The 17,675-nt window shown below is 45.5% G+C and overlaps 1 protein-coding gene across 2 annotated transcripts in view; it reads right to left on the bottom strand.

Moving 5' to 3' along the window:
• SLC22A2 (solute carrier family 22 member 2) overlaps positions 1-16,816 on the bottom strand; it is a 30,646-nt gene extending 13,830 nt beyond the window's left edge. The window contains exons 1-6 of one of the 2 annotated variants that reach the window (XM_064486506.1): positions 16,091-16,816; positions 14,672-14,775; positions 9,120-9,274; positions 6,833-7,001; positions 2,793-2,907; positions 1,034-1,140 (exon numbers count right to left, since the gene is read on the bottom strand). In XM_064486506.1, the coding sequence (XP_064342576.1) occupies positions 1,034-1,140; positions 2,793-2,907; positions 6,833-7,001; positions 9,120-9,274; positions 14,672-14,775; positions 16,091-16,501 (1,061 nt within the window). In that variant the 5' untranslated portion in view covers positions 16,502-16,816. The remainder of the gene's footprint in view (positions 1-1,033; positions 1,141-2,792; positions 2,908-6,832; positions 7,002-9,119; positions 9,275-14,671; positions 14,776-16,090) is intronic. The other variant, XM_031456645.2, reaches the window with a different exon arrangement.
• Between the last annotated feature and the right edge of the window lie 859 nt (positions 16,817-17,675).

Raw genomic sequence — 17,675 nt, 5'->3', positions numbered from 1 at the left:
AATAAAAGTGAATCAGGTTATTAGTGGTTGTTAATAATTCCTCTCTGTGGTCTTCCAGTACCATCAAAATCACAAGGAATGACTATTCAATCCAAATTTTAGGAAACTGGGAGACCAGACGGGTACCAAATTCCCAAATGAGTAGAGCCCCCACTTCCTGATGACTTGTATTCCGACGTGATACAAACAACATTTTGATGATGTTTCCAGTTTTGTTGACTAAAAGTGTTCATTGTAATGGAGAAGATGGGGATAATCAGCAAGAGTCACAATTATCCAGAAAAGGAAGGAAGGATAATGAGGTGGAACTTCACTGATGCATTTCACACGTAATGTTGCGGAGGCTGCTAAATTAATCCCTGACGAGCTTTGCTTTTGTGAGTGATTGTGGCTCTCCCTTTGGCTGGTGTGAGTCATCCCAGAGATGCTGCAGACGGAGAGGAAGTCTGCTCCACCGAAGAGGGCTGGTGGGAGCCCACAGGGCAGCCTGCACACGGTGAGGACAAGCTTCAGTTACTGGACTGTGGAGCCAGTGGATTATTCTTACGGTTTATTCTTGTTCGGATGTTTATTCATTTTCTCCAGGCGGAAAAGAAAAAGAAAAAGCCATTTCTTTGTCAGCCTAGCACCATCAGGAGAGCTCTAGCTACACTCATAATCATTCACTTTGTTTGGGCTACGTATAGAATCACCTGGAGAATTGAAAAAGTATTGGTTCCTGGGTCCTTCTCTTGACCAATTAAACCGTATCCTTGTGGGGAAGCTTTGGTATTTTATAATCTCCCACGTGATTCTAAGGCAAAGCCAGGGTTGAGAATGTAGTGATGTATATGTTGGGATTGTAGGCTGAATTCAACACTCCCGAGAAAAATGATTTCAGGAAAACCTGCTATCAGCGAGCCCCCCTGCCGTCCACCACTGATGCTAACTGGACACAGGCTAGGCTTTGAAGTTACCCTTGGTTCCTCCCTTTATGTGGATAATTGGAGTGAAAAGAATTTGGAGCGATTGCAAAGTGAAAAGTATTCCTCACCAGTTATACATCAAGATCAAAGTGTGTTTCCTTATCTGAGGGGTTCTGACCAAGTCAAGAAATGAAGGGTTCAACTTCTCGCCAACTTCCTCATCGGGTCGGAGGCTCTAAGAATAGAAACAACAGGAAGGGCTTTGTATATTTACCGTTGGTGTCCCTGTCACCCAGGGACGACGAGAATGCCTCACAAGTGCTGAGTGAGTATTGCGCGTCCAGGACGAGCTAAGCCCTTCACACACATCTGCTCACCTCGTTGTTCCAGCAACCCCACAAGTTAGGTTCTGTGTTTTCACCCCATTTCACAGAATAGGAAGCTGCACCACAGAGAAGGGAGGTAACTCACGCACCGTTGATAAAAGCACAGGGGGGGAGCCAGCCCAACAGCCCGGAGGGTTGACACTGACACGCCTCCTCTGCCCACTCGGACTGTGTGTGGTTCAACGGTCAGGAGGCTGTGCTCTGAGACCCTGGGACTCAGACCAGCGTCAGCATTGCCTGGAGCTCGTGAGAATGAAACATCTCTGGCCCCAGTCCAGCCAGACTGAACCCGAATCTGCATGTTCACAAGGCGAGTCCTGGGTGCAGAATTGAGAAGCCCGCTCTAGAAGAACACAGAAGGTGTATATTCCATCTCTATGGCTCTGAAAGCAGAGCCCTTTTGAGAACCACTCCACTCTGCCTCCTTCTAAAGCAACACTTGGCAGTGTGAGAAGGTCAGGGAACCAGGGGCAGAAATCCCCAGAAGACCAGCAATGACCAGACTCACTGCCATCACACGAACTCTGAACTTGGGTGAGACAGTGACCCACATGTGCTTTGATCCCTGGCCAGTTTGAGAGGATCTAAAACCTCAGATCACTGCTATGCCAATTGTTCGTGGGAAAAACTATGTATTCCAATCACCCAGAAACCAGAGGAAGTGAAGAAAAGAGGCCTCTGAGTTCCCGAATCCTCATTCTAAACGTCATGTGAATCTCAAATTCTTACAGGTCTCCTGTCTTAGAGCCTCATCAGAAATGGTTTGCTCTTATTTCTACAGAATTTCCTAATAAGCTTGATTTTCTCTTTTCCAGGTCCTGCCAGACGAAAAGGTTTAAACTGAAAGTGCTGAGTTCTGCAAAAGGCAAAACACTAAATGCAGAGAAAACGGATACGGCAGTAATTTCTTCTATGGCCACTATACATAAAAATGGATTCAAAAATTTTCTTCTGTATAGGTCAGGGAACTATGTTCAATATCTTATAATAACCTTCAATGAAAGAGAATATGAAAATGAATATATGTATGTACATGCATGACTGGGACATTGTGCTGGTCACCAGAAACTGGCACATTGTAACTGACGGTACTTCAATTAGAAAAAAATAAAGAAGGCAGCAGGGGATTGCTTAAAATATTTTGGGATAATCTCTATCCCAAATTTTTAACATTCTAAGAAATGATTTGTGTCTGAAGAATCTTCCCTCTGGGGAAGATGTCCCTCCCCGAGGATGCCGACAGACACAGGCAAACAGGATGCCGGGGACTAGGGCGTGAGGACCAGCACAGTCTTGAGGTGAGCAAGGCAGAAGCTCCTCACTTGATGTGTAAGTGGTTTTCGGTTTCCTTTTAGTTTTATGTTTTCCATCAGCTTAAAATATTCTACCAGGGAACCACACATCTCAGCACAACAGGAATCTCCTATTGTACAGAGGGAGTGGGCTTCCCAAATCCTCTTCTTCACTGTCCCCTGAGTTGATGCTTCAGCCGCTGGCTCACCTGGAGCGAGGCAGGCAGGGATTTTCCATTTTTCTTTGCAATGTGCTTAATGATTCTCATGGCTTTAGCACTTTTCTTCTGGGAGATCAGCCACCTCGGAGACTCAGGTACACACCTAGGGCAGAGAACAAGTGTTATCAGTGCTGTCAGGTGGTGGGGAAGCCCTGTGGAACCTCTTCCCCCGAATGGTCATAATCAGATTTCTGGGAAGGATCTTACCCAGTGAGGTTCGGTTGAATCCGTAAAGAAATAGAAGCCTGAAGGGGCTTGACCACAATGGAAACCATCAACAAAATGAAAAGGCAGCTTACTGAACAGGAGAGGGTATTTGCAAATCATAGTTCTGATAAGGAGTTAATATCCAAAATATATAAATAACTCATACAACTCAATAGAAAAACACTCCCCAAACAATTCAATTTAAAAATGGGCAGAGTATCTGACTAGGCACTTAAAAAAAAAAAAAAGACATACAGAGGGCCAACAGGCACATGAAAAGATGCTTGACATCACTAATTACCAGGGAAAAGCAAATTAAAATCACAAAGAGATATCATCTCACGCCTGTCAGAATGGCTATTATCAAAAAGAAAAGAAATAAGTGTTGGCGAGGATGTGGAGAAAAGGGTTGCACTGTGGGTGCAAATGTAAAATGGTGCAGCCACAGTGAAAAACAGTATGGAGATTCCTTTAAAAAAGTAAAAATAGAACTACTATACGATCCAGAAATTCCATTCCTTGTTATTTATCCAAAAAAAAACCCAAAAACAAGGACTTGAAAATATATATGCTCACCCTTGTTCACTGTAGCAATTTTTTTTTTACAATAACCAATATATGGAAGCAGCCCAAGTGTCCATCAATAGATGAATGAATAAAGAAGATGTGTATACACATATACATATATATGTATCTATCTCCCTCGGTATCCATGGAGGAATTAGTTCCAGGAACTCCTGTGGATACCCAAATCCCGGGATGCTCCAATCCATTATAATATATATATATAAAATTCTGAGACCTGATCTCCCAAAGGAATGAGGTAAGAGTTTGAGATCGGATGGTACTAGTATTTAAAAGCCAGCCTGCACAGATTAAACTTGATCTAGCAGGACACGGGGAGCCCCTGAACATCCTTGAGCAGGACTATAGTCACTTGCTTTGAGAAGCCAGGTTTGGGGTGGGTGGGAGGAGGGGACTTTTGGGAAGGAGGTGGTGGCACTGCTCTGCTGGTAGTTCTGAAGAAGAGTCAGAAAGGCCCCAGTTGGGGTCATCCCCCTGGAAGAGAAGGGTTGCTTTGAGAGGCGGGGCTCAGGAGAAACTCAGGATGGATATTTTGTGGGGGTGCTTGCAATGGAGAGAGGAATAAAGAACAATTCCTCTGTTAAGACTCAACATCTTATGCGTGACAAGGACATTGTGCTCTACACCAGAAACTGACATGTTGTAACTGACTATGCATCAATTTAAAAAAACTGAAAAAAAAAAAAAGACTCCACATCAGGAACAGAAGTGTGTGGTGCTCAGAGGCAGTCAGTCCCCAGCTCACTACATGGAATCTCTCCCTGTGACGTTGCAGGGCAATTTTTCTAGTTCACACTTGGTGCCCACACTTTAGGAAGCGGCATCAGTCCGGCCATGAACTGTTGCCTGCGCTGAAGAGCCAAGAAGGTGAAGGACTTGGGAGTAAGTCAGAAAAGTTAGGAAGTGGAGATGGTTAGCTGAGAGTGGAAAGTCTCGAGGGACTCTTGGAGGCATATCCAAACAGTTAAAGAACTGCCTGGCAGAATAGAAATTAAGGTAATTTTTTGAGGCTGTACGTGCAGAATTAGGAAATCTGGATAAACTTGATGGGGATGTGAACTCTTGCTCAGTGAACAGTCTCTTGATCCTGAGCTTTGGGTTCTAGAGTGAAATGGTTTGCTTGATGATAAAGTGTTATCCATGAGTGTTCGAGCAGAGGCTGGACAGTCACCCACTGGGGCCCTTGCTGTGGGACTCCTGTCCCAGACAGGAAACTGGTCCAGAGGATCCCTAATGTTATCTGACCTCTAAGAGCTGACAGCCCACCGGGACAGACAATCCAGTCATGCAATGTCAAATGAAGAGTTGACCCCAACAAACAGTGAAAGGTGAGATTATAGAGGCTTGTGCACAATGCCACCGGGCAGTGGACAGAGGCCCTGCCTTGACAGGCTGACCAGAGTTGGCTTCAAAGAGGGTGGGGCTTGCACAGGTCCCTCCTCCCGTGACTTCCACGCCCCTCGGCCCCGGTAACTCCTCCTTTCTCGCCACTGGTGCCACCTCACTCTTCTTCCATCTCAGTTCCTCGTCCTCAGCTTGGCTTTCAAAAACTGTTGTTTTCTGGTGTTCTGCCCCATCCCCTTCCGCTCCTGGCCCCGTTCACTTCCTCTGAGTGATCTTAGCCATCCCATAGTGACAACAGACGTGAACTGTGCTTGATTTCCTCATCTTTCAGTTTGATTACATCTGGATGTCTGCACGTTGATGCCTTTCCAGCATCTCAGATTCGCCATGTCCAATCTCCCAGCATTCCTTCCAAACCCGCTCCTCCTTCTCTGGTCCTCATTTCTGAACAACACGCAGACGCCCAAGCCTACCCTCTGGGTGCCATCCACTAGGCACCTCCTCCCTCTAAACCTCCACATTTAGTCTATCACCAAGCTCTGCCACTGACACCTTATTAAAGTTGTTTATAAGTTTTCCTCATCACACCCACAACTTCTGTCTAAATTCAGGCCCTGGTCCCCTCTGGCAAGGATGCTGACAACAGTCTCCTATCTGATCTCTTTGCCTCCATTCTTCCCCTAAAACAGTTGTTTTCTACTCTTCACCTTGAGCGATCTTTGGAAAATGCAGTCCTATTGAGGGGAGCTTGTAGAAATGTAAGAAAATCAAATTTGACTCTCCTGAGTGAAAGTGGAAGGAAGGTGCTTCCGAGGTGGTCAGAACTTGGATAACAGGTGGACCTTTTCTGTCTTGCTAAAGCACTAGGTTTTCATTCTGAGGAGAGTAAAACTATTGGAAGACTTATTCTGGAGAGCAACATGGCAGAAGTGGATGTTTACAATGCAGTGAGGCGTGGGTTAGATGGTAAAGCTAATGCCAAAGAGACCAGTTATGGCCTATCCCAGCAATCAAGGCAAGAAATAATGAATTCCTAATGAGAATAGGAAAAAAAGGGAGGTGGATTCAGAGATGTATAGAAGGTAGAAAGGATACAGGGGTGGAGTTACGGATGACTCTCAGAATTTTACTGGCTTTTGGAGGAGAAACAGGCTTCCTGGGAAGGGTTGAGATGTTTAGTTCTCAGACAAGACAGCTCTGGGGAGGACAGGTAGGTATATATCCAGGAACGGAATGAGTGGGTTTTTGCATAGGAGAAGGATTTGGTTGATTATCCAGCATCTGTCTTGCTTCGTTTTCAGGTAACCTTGTGTTAGGGGTTTCTGACAGTGTCTGCTGTTTCTACTGCTTTCCACGTTTCCCTTGGGCAGGGGTGACAGACATATTTCAGTTGCCCTGGTAACTCTGATTGATTGGTGTGGTCTGTCTGGGGTGCCGTGCTGGCCTTATCTGGGATGAAGGCTGCTGTGATTGATTGGGGATGTCTGCTTTGGGCATGGATGTAGGAAGTGGTGACAAAAGTATCATACTTCGCCTTCTCTATCTATCCTGAAGTTTGTTGTGAGGGGCGGAATCAGAACAGTAATATTGTCAATCTCTTCAAAGGGTTTCATGGCCTCTAGAAGCTAATTTAAACACCACATAAATAATGTGAATATGTGAGATGCAAGTCATAAAACTCTGAAGCTCAGAGTGAAAGGACATTTGATTTCCAGAGGGGAAGACAGGTTGAAGCTTGTGATCTTTATCCGTGAAACATGGACCTGGGTCTCCTGTGACACAGAAGAGTGAAGAAAACCTTAGGCTGGAAGGATGATGTGTGTTGGGGAAGACAGCCTTTTCAGTGACATAAACATGTCAGCTTATTTCCTTTTTGTTCTACATGGACTTACCAGTAATAGAGCAAGAAGCAGAAGTTGGGCAGAGTCACCGTCAGCTGAAGCCACCTCCAGTGCGGAAGTCTGTATGCCACCCCAGCAAGTACCAGGAGCCCAACGGTGAAGGCCACTTGGTAAAAAATCCCCACTGTTCTCCGATAGCTCAGCCCGACAAACTCTGTAACTGCAGAGAGACCCTAAACGGTCAGTGCAAGTCAGTCCAACAGTGGGTTGGCCATCCAGCTATGGGGAAACCAGAATGCCAACCTCAGAAAAGTAGTCCAAATTCTAGAATTTTCTACACAGCTCTCTGAAAATTTTAAAATGTCTTTGGGGCCTATTTTGTTATAATTATTGCTGTTGTGTTAAGTAATGTAAAATCTTATAATCCCACATTACATGGGGTGAAGGTCCTGCCAACATGAGCAAACCATCTGATTTACAGAATAATCTCAAGGGCAAATGCAATTGTATTTCAGATACATGCAAAATTTTGATTTAGGGCAAAAAAAGCAGTGATAATTCAAGATGAGTAAGTGAAACACTGAATTTAGATTGTAGATGGTTTTCATGTAAATGAACAGCTCGATATAACTTGTTCTCTTCCACGAGTTAAACATTTTCTTGGCAATCCGGTTAATATGTGTAAATGTGTATAAAAACCTAGTGACAGGTTTCCAGGCTGACTGGAGATGGTTAGTACTGGCTTGCAAAAGCTGATTTAAAAACTAGCTTGCAAAATTTCTGAGAATAACAAATTTTGCAAGCTGGTTTTTAACCCATTGGTAACTTAAAATCAGTAGTGGTGAGAGTATTCACAACTTAGAAACTGGAAAACACTATGAATGAGGGCCTTTTATTTGCCAAGAGCTGGCTTATTGGCATAACACTGCACATGGCATAATAATCAGCCTTCTCCATCCCATGACTACGTCAGGACAGATGCATGCAGTCTGTGGTACACGGATTCAGAAAATAGTCATTTCGCTATCACAGACACTAGAATTGAGATTCCAGATATTCAATGAACCACAGAGTTTTTGCCTTAAATGTCTGGAAATCATGTTAAAGACTTCAGTGATCTGCAAGCCAAATAGAAATGCACTCTAAAATTACTTCTATAAATTACTGTGAATTATCCAAAAGTATTTAAAAAGAGAGTTAAGGGAAATTATGTACATGCTCAATAAATAGAAAAGTCTGTCTTTCAAAGTGGTTGGAGTCACAGGTGAGGTCTGGGGGTGGCAGGTATACAGAGGGGGCGTGGCAGGTACACTTCAGGATATTCAGAAGGACTGGAGAGACGTTAATGGGAGAAAGCTAAGATTCAAATTTATACAATCAAACTCTACATATTTCTACAAGTCATGTGTTCTAGAAACCAAAGTTCTCATCGGATAACTGCGTACATGAATTCCTTTGTTGTCCAGACATAGATCAGGTGACTACCCCGGCAGGCACGTGGGAGTGTTAAGCACCATCTCCTCTTTATCTCACAGGACTCCACAGATTAAATTTACCAGGTAATATTTTAATATTTTAAGCACATACATGCTAGTTCTCTCGTGTGAAATGAGCGATTTGCTAATATTATTTCAATTTCAATGTCCTTTTCCCTTTGTATGATGCTATTAGAATGTGGCCGAAGGGAAGGTAAGGATGGAGTAAATTCTCAACATCTAATTATGGTGGGAATTCTTCTTAATAACTATTTTAAAGATGCCGTGCTGGCATAATTCAAAATTCTCCTGTAATCCATGGAGCTTAAGCGTAACTCTGATTCCTAACAAGTAGGATGTCAGCGATACTCCTGGTCCTATAAATGGCTAGCTGAGGGGATGAGACTGACCACAGCACCTGCATCCTCAGTCTCCTTGCATATAAATTGAAGATCACTGTGGTTTCTAGATTGAATATATTCAAAGTTATCAAGTCCCTTATAAATCTAACATATTTCTCATCATTGAATTTTCTCTTTGTTATAGCCTGGTAGCCTGGACTTTTCTCTCTATGTAACTCCCCAGGGTACAGAAAACAAAAATTCCTGAAGTGTTACATGAGAATTTGGAAGGCATGATGTTTACCCTCATTTCTGCTTCATTGTTTTCTTTACAAGAGGAATGCAAAATGAGTTGACTGAAAAGAATTTAGAAATTCTTCTGATACAGAAAAAAGAAATCAACATTGTCTCGAAGCTCAGTCCATTTTTCTGGGCAGCTGCCCCCCCCCCCCGCCCCCGACTGACTATATTTTTGCAGCAATGTCCCTTTCACCCCAAGGCTGCAATCGCAAGCGTTCTTACTCAGGATGTAGCCTATTAACCAGCCTGCCTTGCTGACCAGTCCTTGGATCAAGCGAAAAATTAGCATCCACGTGTAGGTCGGGGAAACGGCCATGAGCACTCCAGACGCCGCGTTTATGAGGATTGTAATCAAGAGACAGAGCTTACGGCCAAACCTGCCAGGAGAAAACGAAGAAAGGGAACAGAATGAGATCAGATTCATGAGGCTGTAGAAAGTTCACGGAAGTTACGGAAATCTAAAGTGGAGGCTAACTCCGAATCATGGAGGCTCAGGAGGTACGGATTGACACCCACCAAGAGAGCCCCTGACTTCAGGTCAGTCCCGCCAGGACTTTTCATCAGGGCGCTGGCGTGTACACTGGAAGCACAATGACCCCATTCACCCCAGGCTAGAGCCCCTCTCAGATCCACACCGTGGAGGGTGCGCAGGGAGGGGGCCATTCCTCAGGCCACCAGTGATGAATGCCCCCGGGGCCCGTCTGGGGCTTCCGTCATCACTTGAGCCAGGTCTTTGCACCAACAGTCTCAGCAAACTGCCCACCTGGGAGCATTTGCTTTAGGAAAAACAGCTTCTTTGTTCTTTTTCTCTTTGGAGACGATTCCACTGGCTGGCTGCCCCCTGGATGGATTTAACCAGTCTCTGGTGCGTGCACATTCATGTGGCTTAAGATTTTATGGCCTGAGATTTTTTTAAAACATTTTTATTATTTTTTGGGGGGGTGGGTAACTGGGTTTATTTACTTGTTTATTTGTTTTAATGGAGGTACTGAGGATTGAATACAGGACCTCTTGCATGCTAAGCATGGGCTCTACCACTGAGCTATCCCCTCTCCCCTATAAACAACAAAACTCAGTGTTCAATAGGCTTCCCCATCTATTTGCAGCACCACTTTTGGACTCTGGTATTTGCCTGTCTCCGTGGAGACGGTCTGTTGTGTGGCACTGTCATCGCTTCCCATGTGGCCGTCCCACAGGGCCTTTGCTCTGGAGGACCCTAGCAGGCTAGCTTCCACGTGTTATTTGAGGGCCTTGGGTTTCATCAGTTTAGGGACCAGGAGAGGGTCTCAGAACACAGAGTAGCGGAAAACTTGGGATGCTGCGTTTAACCACCTTACCGCTTACTGTGATGTCAGGCGAGTTATTCCACCTTTCTCAGCTTCTTCATCTGGAGAAGACCTACCTGACCCAGCTGATCAGAGAATTCAGCGTGGTAACACATGTAAAAAGCTCGGCACGCAGCTCTCCCTCCTCCCTCCCTTCGCAGCGCTGGCTCCCAGAAAGCTGACTTGAGATTCAGTCTCTTACTTTCACATTTCATCATGTCCTCCTGGTTTTGTTCCAAACGATGCCCTAATCAGCTGTCAGAGGATATTTGAAAAACTCTTCGTAGAAAGCAGTATTTTATTTAATCTTTGTTTATTCACTTCAAACTGGATGTCCCTAGGGTACTCACATCATTAGAAGTGGACATTCAGTGCGGCTTTTTTTTCCTGGTGGAGATGCTGGGGATTGAACCTGGGGCCTCATACAGTGGACATTTCTTAATTGCTGCTCTTCTTTTAGGCAAGTATGTTCTAGTGACCATTTCAACACCAATTGACCATTTGAAAATAATCCTCAGCGTTAATAATTACTTGAGACTATTAATGCTTTAAATATGAAATTTAAAGATCAAGCAGTCTCATTAATTATTAATGTAAACTGCTAAGCTTCTTAAAACTCTGTTTTGACCACACCATTTCTTAAGTCTCAGTTAACAGTTCCCTTTTGTAAATATATAACCCCTCGACCTTTCATCCCCAGCCTTCTAGAGTCACGTCTCAGCATGACATTTTAGGCTTTCTTCCCACTTCCTCCTTCCTGAACCCCTTCCTTTGCCCTCAAAGACTTCATAAGTATTTGCTCAAGTAATAATTGTACAAATTCTGAAGTTGACTCAGGCATACTGTGAAGTACCACAACCACACTTCCACAGACGGACAGAATCCTGCGGCTGACAAGAGGGAACACTCACCATCTGAAACTTGGAGCACGGAAACCTTCAGAAAACCAAACCTACGAATGCAGGAAAACTTCACTAGGGAGCAAGTTCCACATAAGGGCACAGCGCTATTAAAACAATAAGGCAGGGCCGGAAGAAATTCTGGATTGCTGGGGAGGTGGTTTGAGACACCTCCCCTCCTTCCTCCCCTCTCATAACAGAACTTAAGGCGTTAAATGGAAAGCAGGTAACACAGGAGACTGAGTAGACTCCAGTACTACGGGCTTCAAAGTCCTTCAGCTGCTTGTTACCAGGAATGTGGCCTAGGGCTATTAGCATCACCTTTGAGTCGTTAGAAATGCAGACTCTCAGGCCCACTCCAGACCCACTGGTTCTGAATCACAATTCTAGCAAATTCCCCAAGTGGTTAATGTGCACATTAACTTGGGGGAAGCACTGATTTCATTTCACTGAGCCCCAGTCTCCTCTACATCTGGGGGGTAATAGAGGCTCCTTTTCAAGGCAGTTAGGATCCTAAATGAAATCTAACACGGAGGGGTCCCCAGGACAACAACTGGCACGTGGTAGGTAGGGAGGTAGGGGAGGGCTTGCCCTGGAAGAGCTCACAGGGTTGGGTAAGTTTGACTGCGACCCCCTGGGACTTGGACGCTGCTTCGATCTAGCTCCGCCGTGAATGCTGGAGGAGCAGTGCTGGCGCTCGAGAGCTGATGGACAGACTTTCAGAAAATTTGTGAGCTGACTGTTAAACACAGCCGTGATTAAAAATGAAATTTTACACTTACAATAAAGTTATATTAAGATCAAGTGTGATAAATAGGCAAAATTTATCTCTTCCATTATTTTACTGTGTTTGACCATTATCTATGCTTGTGAAGTTTTTTACGTCTATTTGATGTATTTGTGTGGTGGACATACCACATAATGGTGTGTATTTCTAGCCAACTCTGTGTTCAGTGATCTCGGGGAACTTGGTAGCTTGAAATGGACCAGTGTGGGGTATTTACACCACAGAGGTCACCAAACGCTACAAACTGGGGCTTTTTTCTTCAGAGAGTCAGCTGTTAAACATTCATAAGCCTGCCACTGAATATAGCGTTTACTATTACTGATCATTAAGTAAAAAACCTGAAATGTGAGGGATTCCTTTTTTGGTGTCAGGTGATGCAAAATCATTCTTTGGGAGGTTTGAGTGATGAAGCAAATTAGACATTGTATAAACGGTTTAATTTAAAATTCTTTAGCATACACCCTCCCTCTCTCCCTTTTATCTGTCCTTCCTTCCATTTGCAAAACTGACCTTCATCAAGTTGATTTGGTGTAAGACTCAGTCTTCTTACTTACAACCTGCTCATAATGTTCTCCTGGTTTTCATCGAAAAGACACCTTAATCAGCTGTTAGATCATATTTTTAAAATTCCTCATAGCAGACAATCTATTTTATTTCATGTTGGTTTAATCTATAGCATAAAATGGGTTTTCACGTGATTCTTGCCCCATTGTGTAAACTTCACAATGGTTCAAAGCTAAGCATTAAATCTGCAAAAGATAAAGTGCCCCTTTTTGACCCCTGTTGTCTTCCCCAACACACATATACAAATAGAAGAAAAGGGGCCAACAACCAACAAGACTCCGACAGTTTAAGGAAAAGAACTAGAAGGACACACACAGCTTCGGGGGGAAGAATAGTGAGTGATCAGCTTCACACAGGAGATTTCAACAGTAAGAGCAGAATAATGAGGTCATCTAAGACGGTGGGTAACTGGGGGTTGTAAGTCAGGAATGCGCTGTCAGTGGAGAATTAGAACCAGTCTCCTACTCTTTGAGTGGGATGAGAATAATTAACTCATTTATTTAACCAGCTGGGAGGTTCAGGCATCTATTCGCTCACTTCCGTCGAGTTGAGCGTTAGTCTCTGCACTTTAACAGGGAAGGAGGAAGAGGAGAGGGAGGCCGGGGCCAGCGGGGCTGGACAGGCACACACTGGAGCAGGGCCGACTCTGACCGCACCTTGTTGGTGTGTCTCCTGACCTCAGGGGTCATCTCCAAACCACTGTCCTCAGCTCCGTGGAATAAAGGGAAAAGCGAATGACCTTCCTCTTCACCTTGCAAGCCTCTTCGCACTCAGTCCCAGGAAGATCCTTTGAACAGAGGCTGAGCAGACAGTTACAGAAGTCATGTGATGCCTGGGGCTGTCTTGTGACCCTGAGCTTCAATGGTCATCTTCCCTCCCCCTGGAGGCCACAAGGGGCCCTGGCCATGAAAATTCAGATGCCTCTGGAGGTGTGATCGACTAAATCATCCTTATTAATTTTTAACACATTTGCAGGTTTTAATCCAGACTGACAACAGAGTATCATCAGAGAAAATGTTCTGTCCCCATTTAATATGAAACTCACAGGTTTGGGTTTTTCTGGATCAAAGGTATAGTTGAGGACAGTGACAAGCATAAAGTAAATTTTCTTTACGATTTATTGCAGAATTAAATATGGATAGTCACAGTTTATAATAAAGTATAAGATTATACATTCATGATATAGTTAGAAAGCACTTTCTTACTAGGTGACTAATGATTAAAGAGAATGGTACTGTCCAAAATATTGCACATAGTGCCTGGCACATGGAAAACGCTCAGTAAACAATCGATAATGTGACTATGAATATTAAATAATTAGCCCAGAAGGCCAAATTATCTAAGGCGCATATCAAGAATAAAGCCAATTTTCCCGTTCCTTTCCGTTTTGGGGACTCTTAAAAATATCTAATTGGTCATCAGCAGAGTAAAGATGCATGCTATGAGGAACTCTCAGCACAGTGAAACTGAGATTGCAAAAAGATGGATAAATAAAGGGCATAGGACTAGCTGAATTAGTACAAGTCACTGAAAACTAGGTCGTGGAGACACGGACACATCCGAGAGGGCCATTTGCTGTACACTCCACGTGGAGAGGTCTTTCCCCATCTCTCTGCGGGGACATGACATTACAGAAGCGGATATTTACCTCTGCCAGTGGGGACACCTTGTTTCTCTTTCATCAAATTATATCCAAGGTTCTGTCCATATAATTACATCCGGCTCCAGCACCCCAGCTGAGGAATCCTGCAATCCCACGGGCTAAGGCTAGAACAATAGGGAGGGTCTACACCGGTCCAGGTACAGCAGATGCAAGCGGAGGACCAGAGGGAGCTCAGAGGCCCTGAAGGAGCATGGCCAGGCAGATGGCTAGGAGACCAAAGAATGAATTGGGAATTACAAAGGGGATCAAAGCATCTATGACTCTTCCTTCTAACCCTAAGCGTCTGGGTGACCCACAGGGAAATGCTGCTGCCTGGCACCGAAACATCCCTCTACGACCCCAGAGAATTCAAAATAAAGACATTGGTCATGCTTATGGAAGCAGCAGCAGAACACTAAGACTGTCACGACAGTCACATTAAGCCAGGAAAGTGTGGTCTGTGTGCTCTGGGAAAGGATGGTATTTGAGCAGGGGCAGGTGAATCCAAGTTCCTCCCACGGACTGTTTAAATTCCCCCACATCTGCGCTGCACCTACCTGTCTGCTATGTAGCCGATACACATAGAACCGACAAAAAATCCCACATTCACAGCTGACTGAAACAGGTCCAGCATCCAGGAGTTGCCGCACACTAGGTTAAACTGTGAGATGGGAAAGAAAACAGAACCCTGTCAGGCATGACTCAGCCCGGAGACTCAGCAGACAGTCCTTGTGCTGAACTGACGAGGCTGCAGGGCATCACAGTGTTCTCTTGCTTATACGCACTCTCTTCACACAACCGAAAGATCTGTCCACAGCCTTCTTAGCATCCCGTCTGGCGCTATGTTGTCAGGCTAAACTCTGTTTAGCTGAAACTGGGTAATTACTCCATCTGTGGACACTTCCCTTTCTACACAAAGTCAAATAGGTGTGCAGACACGATACAAGTGTTGCTCCGAGGAAGCTGGGCTGTTTGGTGCCTTTAGATTAGGAGCAACTTGCTGATGGCTGTTCTGTTTGCTGTCATTTGGAACAAGAGGCCGTGTTGAAGGAGGCACAGATGCTGGCCTGGAGGTCAGGAGATCTGGTTTCTAGGGCTAACAACTAACTTTCTCACTCTGTGGTCTTGGGCAAAACTTTTCTCTGCTCTGGACCTCAGCTTTCTCATCTCTGTATGAACAGGCGAGATCAGCCACGCTGTAAAGCCTCTTAAAGTTGTATAGGGTTAAACCACATTTCATGGAACTACCAGACCACTTTAGAGCCTTAAAGAAGGCCCCTCTACCTAAACACCTGTTCATGCAGAGCATCTTCACATTATCCCAGAAGTCCTTTTAATTAAGCCAGACAACTGGCTTTCTTTGTCTTTGCAGAATCACTTCACCCCCCTCCCCCCATTTTGCTTTGCTTCCAATAAAAACAAGTGTCTATTTTTTTCCATTTACTGAAAAAACATTTCACAATTAGATGTTAAAGCCAAGTATAGATTTTAATAAAACAGTAGTATCATAGCATAAACTCCTCCCCCAAGTGGTTTGATATGGACACTTGGAGTAAGTGAAAGAGAGAAAATTAGGCACCGAGAGACAATTACGGCAGTACGGCACGGTTCAGGGACGCTCTGTGAGCTGTCAGGCATCCACCTGTGTGACGGCAGAGTGGGGAAGGGCGGATAGGGCTTCCAGAAGAAGAGGAGACGTGACAATTTCCCCTTTCCTGGCGTTATTTCCAGGAAGTCTGATATGCTTGTTTCCTACCACTGAGACTTGCGTAAACTACAACCATCACTGTCCGAATTTGATGGAATTTAACCTACTCATAGTCCAGACAAGTAAAAGGCTGCATGCTTTGGTTGGAAAGTAGGATTTTGTAAGATACTTTGAGCTCAAGGAGCACGTCTGGGCCTCCCTGGGATCTTCCCTAAGAAAAGCCGCGCTCTTTGCCTTCCCATCCCTCTTAAGTCCCACGCTCACTCACCTCGGTCACGATGGAGGAGCCGGGCGTGTCGTACACCCAGCCGTGCTGACAGGGGCCCAGCGGCAGGTGGCTCCGGTTGGCGGCCAGGCCGGCCAGCGGGTCCACGCAGCCAAGGGCGCTCTGGTTCCAGTCCACCTCGTAGCGGAGGCACTGCTGTGGGAAGGCCTGGCCCGCCGGCCCCGGGCCCGGCACCGTGTAGTTCAGCTCCTCCTCCAGGCTCCAGCCACATCGTCGGCTCAGCTCGGCCACGCCAGGGCTCCGGCAGCGATGGTCCGGGATGAAGCCCAGGAAGACGATGCCCACGTAGATGGGGGTGAACGCGGCAGACAGCAGCGCTAGGAAGAAAAACGTTTGTTTCTGGAAAAAGTTGAACTCCCCTATGTGCTCTAGGATGTCATCCACTGTCGGCATTCTTCCCCAGGCAGGAGGAGCCCTGATGCTTTTCCCTGCGCTGTTGCAAAGGCCAATGAGGCAGGCAGCGGCCGGCTCAGCACGACTCTCGGCCAAAAGTCAAAGGGTGAGCATTAGTATTCTTTAGAAGGCGACCAGCCTTTGGTCCAGAACTCTGTGGGCCGGGCTAGCTTCCAGCTGTGCGGGGTGCATCCGGCTGCTCTCCTGAAAGTCCCCAGCACTCACAGGGCGAGGCGTGTTTACTGCAGTGTCGCTCCTTGAGTTTGTTGCTACCTCGTGCGGCCCCACAAACAATCCCTCCTCTGTACCGCCCGGTGAGAAACCCGAGCGCTTTCACATATCACGAACCTGTTAATCTTTCTCTAGTAAACTGAGTGTCCAGGAAATTAATATATTCCCATCTCACCCACACAGCCAACCTTTTCTCCAAGGTTGCAGGGAAACGCACGCGATTTTGGCCTTGCTCGCCGGGTGCGCGGTGAATCACAGTCTCCGGCCAGAGACGGGAGGTGCTTTGCAAATTCTATCACTGGGCTCATTCTCCAAACAGCAGCAAGTGCACTCAGGATACCTGCTGTGGCTTGTTTTGATTTTTCCCGGACTTTCTAATTCTCCCCTTTGAAGAATGACAATCTGGCATTCTTGTCTTTGAACCCTGAGACCCCTTGACCCACTTGTGAGGCAAGAATGCAATGTTCTCCACACATCTAGGTCAAGTGTGAACACAGGCAGGAGTGTTTTCATTCTGCTGTCTTTTTGTCCTAGATATTTCTTCCTGTGGTCAGGGGGGCCTCTTTAGGATGGTGCTGGGTGCATCTGAATGCAAGGGAAACAGGCAAACATCTTTCCTGGTAGGGAGAGGATCCTCACTGCCGTGGGCAGCTGCTACGCCAGGAAGGTGGCCAGTTGATATATCTGCATATTAAAATACCAGAAATTTCTTGAATCCAGTCTTTCTTGCTTGTTTGCTTTCTTGCTTTCATTCTTTCTTCCTCTCTTTTTTTTTCTTTCTCGCTCTTTCTTTCTTTCTCCTTCTGGGTTCTGTTTTTCTGAGGGTATAACAGCGTGGGTCTAAGAGGAGTGACCCTCAGATGTCCTCCCCACTGCAGCTGCAAACTTCTTGTTTTCTTAAAAAAGCAAGAACCAGGGCACCTGTGGAGACCCTGTCAACCTC

The sequence above is a fragment of the Camelus dromedarius genome, chromosome 6, assembly GCF_036321535.1.
Source record: "Camelus dromedarius isolate mCamDro1 chromosome 6, mCamDro1.pat, whole genome shotgun sequence".
In the NCBI taxonomy this organism is placed as follows: domain Eukaryota; kingdom Metazoa; phylum Chordata; class Mammalia; order Artiodactyla; family Camelidae; genus Camelus; species Camelus dromedarius.
Note: the sequence above shows the minus strand (reverse complement) of the source record. Positions and strands in the feature narration are given on the sequence as shown.